Source organism: Buceros rhinoceros, unplaced genomic scaffold (assembly GCF_000710305.1).
Source record: "Buceros rhinoceros silvestris isolate BGI_N320 unplaced genomic scaffold, ASM71030v1 scaffold20369, whole genome shotgun sequence".
NCBI lineage: Eukaryota > Metazoa > Chordata > Aves > Bucerotiformes > Bucerotidae > Buceros > Buceros rhinoceros.
The window spans coordinates 13,407-14,899 of NW_010432348.1; the positions used below are offsets into that span (position 1 = coordinate 13,407).

Genomic DNA, 1,493 nt, shown 5'->3' on the forward strand with positions numbered 1-1,493 from the left:
TGAACAAGGAAGAAACAAGGGGAATGAGATATTGTCACATTCTGAGGTTGATCTTCCAGTTCTGATTGTGATAGGTTATTCTGTGTGATGGGAGGGCTTTTGCCGGTTTATTATTATGCATCACTTGACAGGTAAAGAATGTTGAATATTGATTGTGTATATGAAATAAACACTTTCTTTCGTAGTTGTGAATAATTTATTACTGAATTTGTATAATTTCTGATAGGTTTTATCAAAATTGTCTCTCTTGGTAGTGGGGTTACTGCTCCAATACAGTTGTTTATGCGTATACTCGACCCGATCGTCCGGAATACAGTGTAGTCTTCTGGGACACAAAAAACAATGAGAAGTATGTCAAATACGTCAAGAGCTTGATTTCCATAACAACTCACGGAGATTTCTGTGTTTTAGCAACAAAAGCAGATGAAAGTCAACCTCAGGTAAAGTCTTTCTTTTAATTTTCACTGGAAACGCTCTGTTCCACGTGTGCTTTACAGACAGGGTAAGATGAAATGTGAAATTCTGAATCTGTCAGAGTGTGTCATTCACTTGTCGTTTGACAGTATGGCGCTTGAATGTCCTCAGTGTTTAAAAACCAGGAACCCCAACAAACGACAGAGCGATAATACAAATGTGCAGAACTGATGAACTGTCTCTGTATTTTAACTCCTTGTAGCCATTAATAACTTAATGAAAACTGCAGGCTGAAAGCAGCAGAGTTTCAGAATGTTAATGAATATTTATTTAGTCAGAAGTGGAAGAAAAATAAAAGGGGGAATTTTTTTAGGTGATATAAATAAAATATTACTACGAACTGCTGTGTTTGTAGTAATTTATTTTAAATTACTAAATTGTAGTAATTTATTTTAAACGTAGTGACAAATAATAAATGTATTCTTTGGTTAATGTATGTTTGGTTAGTGTGGTGCGAACTGTTACATGGCTTTTCTTACTGTGTTCACTTCTGAATTATTTTCTATATCACTTGTATATTGCTTACAAAGGAGGAGCATGAGACGGAGTCAATTAGTGCAACGGTAAAAAAAAAAATGCTTTAGTGCTTCTCTGCTTAATTGTGCAAGAAGTGGTGTACTGTCGTAAGGGCTGAAAATAGGGTATACGTGGCCAAAACCATTTGGTGAAATTGAGTGCAACAAAATGAGGTTTTCCTGGGTTGTATTTTTAAAATAGGAAACAGTGAAGGGACTCAGTGTAACTTTCTGGAGCATAAATAAGAACTTTAATTTTAGCATCTGAAAATTACAGATAATAAGCATCTTTCAATTCTTTCGAAATGGCTCCAGTGTAATTATTAACACTGTGGGGAGTCAGCTTTTAGGAAATGAACAAGCTTGTCCTCTGGGTAGCAGCAGTTCATTAAAGTTGTTCTCAGAAGGACAGATTTGTTTTGCAATAGATTTTTGGTCATTAGAATTGTGATTTCAAGATGACAAAATGTACAGCAATAGCTGATGGGGCAAAACCCCCCTAAT

At 35.4% G+C, this 1,493-nt stretch overlaps 1 protein-coding gene across 1 annotated transcript in view; it reads left to right on the plus strand.

Annotated features, from left to right (window-relative positions):
- Nucleotides 1-440, plus strand: part of LOC104500151 (WD repeat-containing protein 35-like) — a gene marked incomplete at its 3' end in the record, with an annotated part of 13,839 nt that extends 13,399 nt beyond the window's left edge. Inside the window, exon 10 of the mRNA XM_010143757.1 lies at nt 255-440. Within this exon, the coding sequence (XP_010142059.1) occupies nt 255-440 (186 nt within the window). The remainder of the gene's footprint in view (nt 1-254) is intronic.
- Nucleotides 441-1,493: the final 1,053 nt, after the last annotated feature.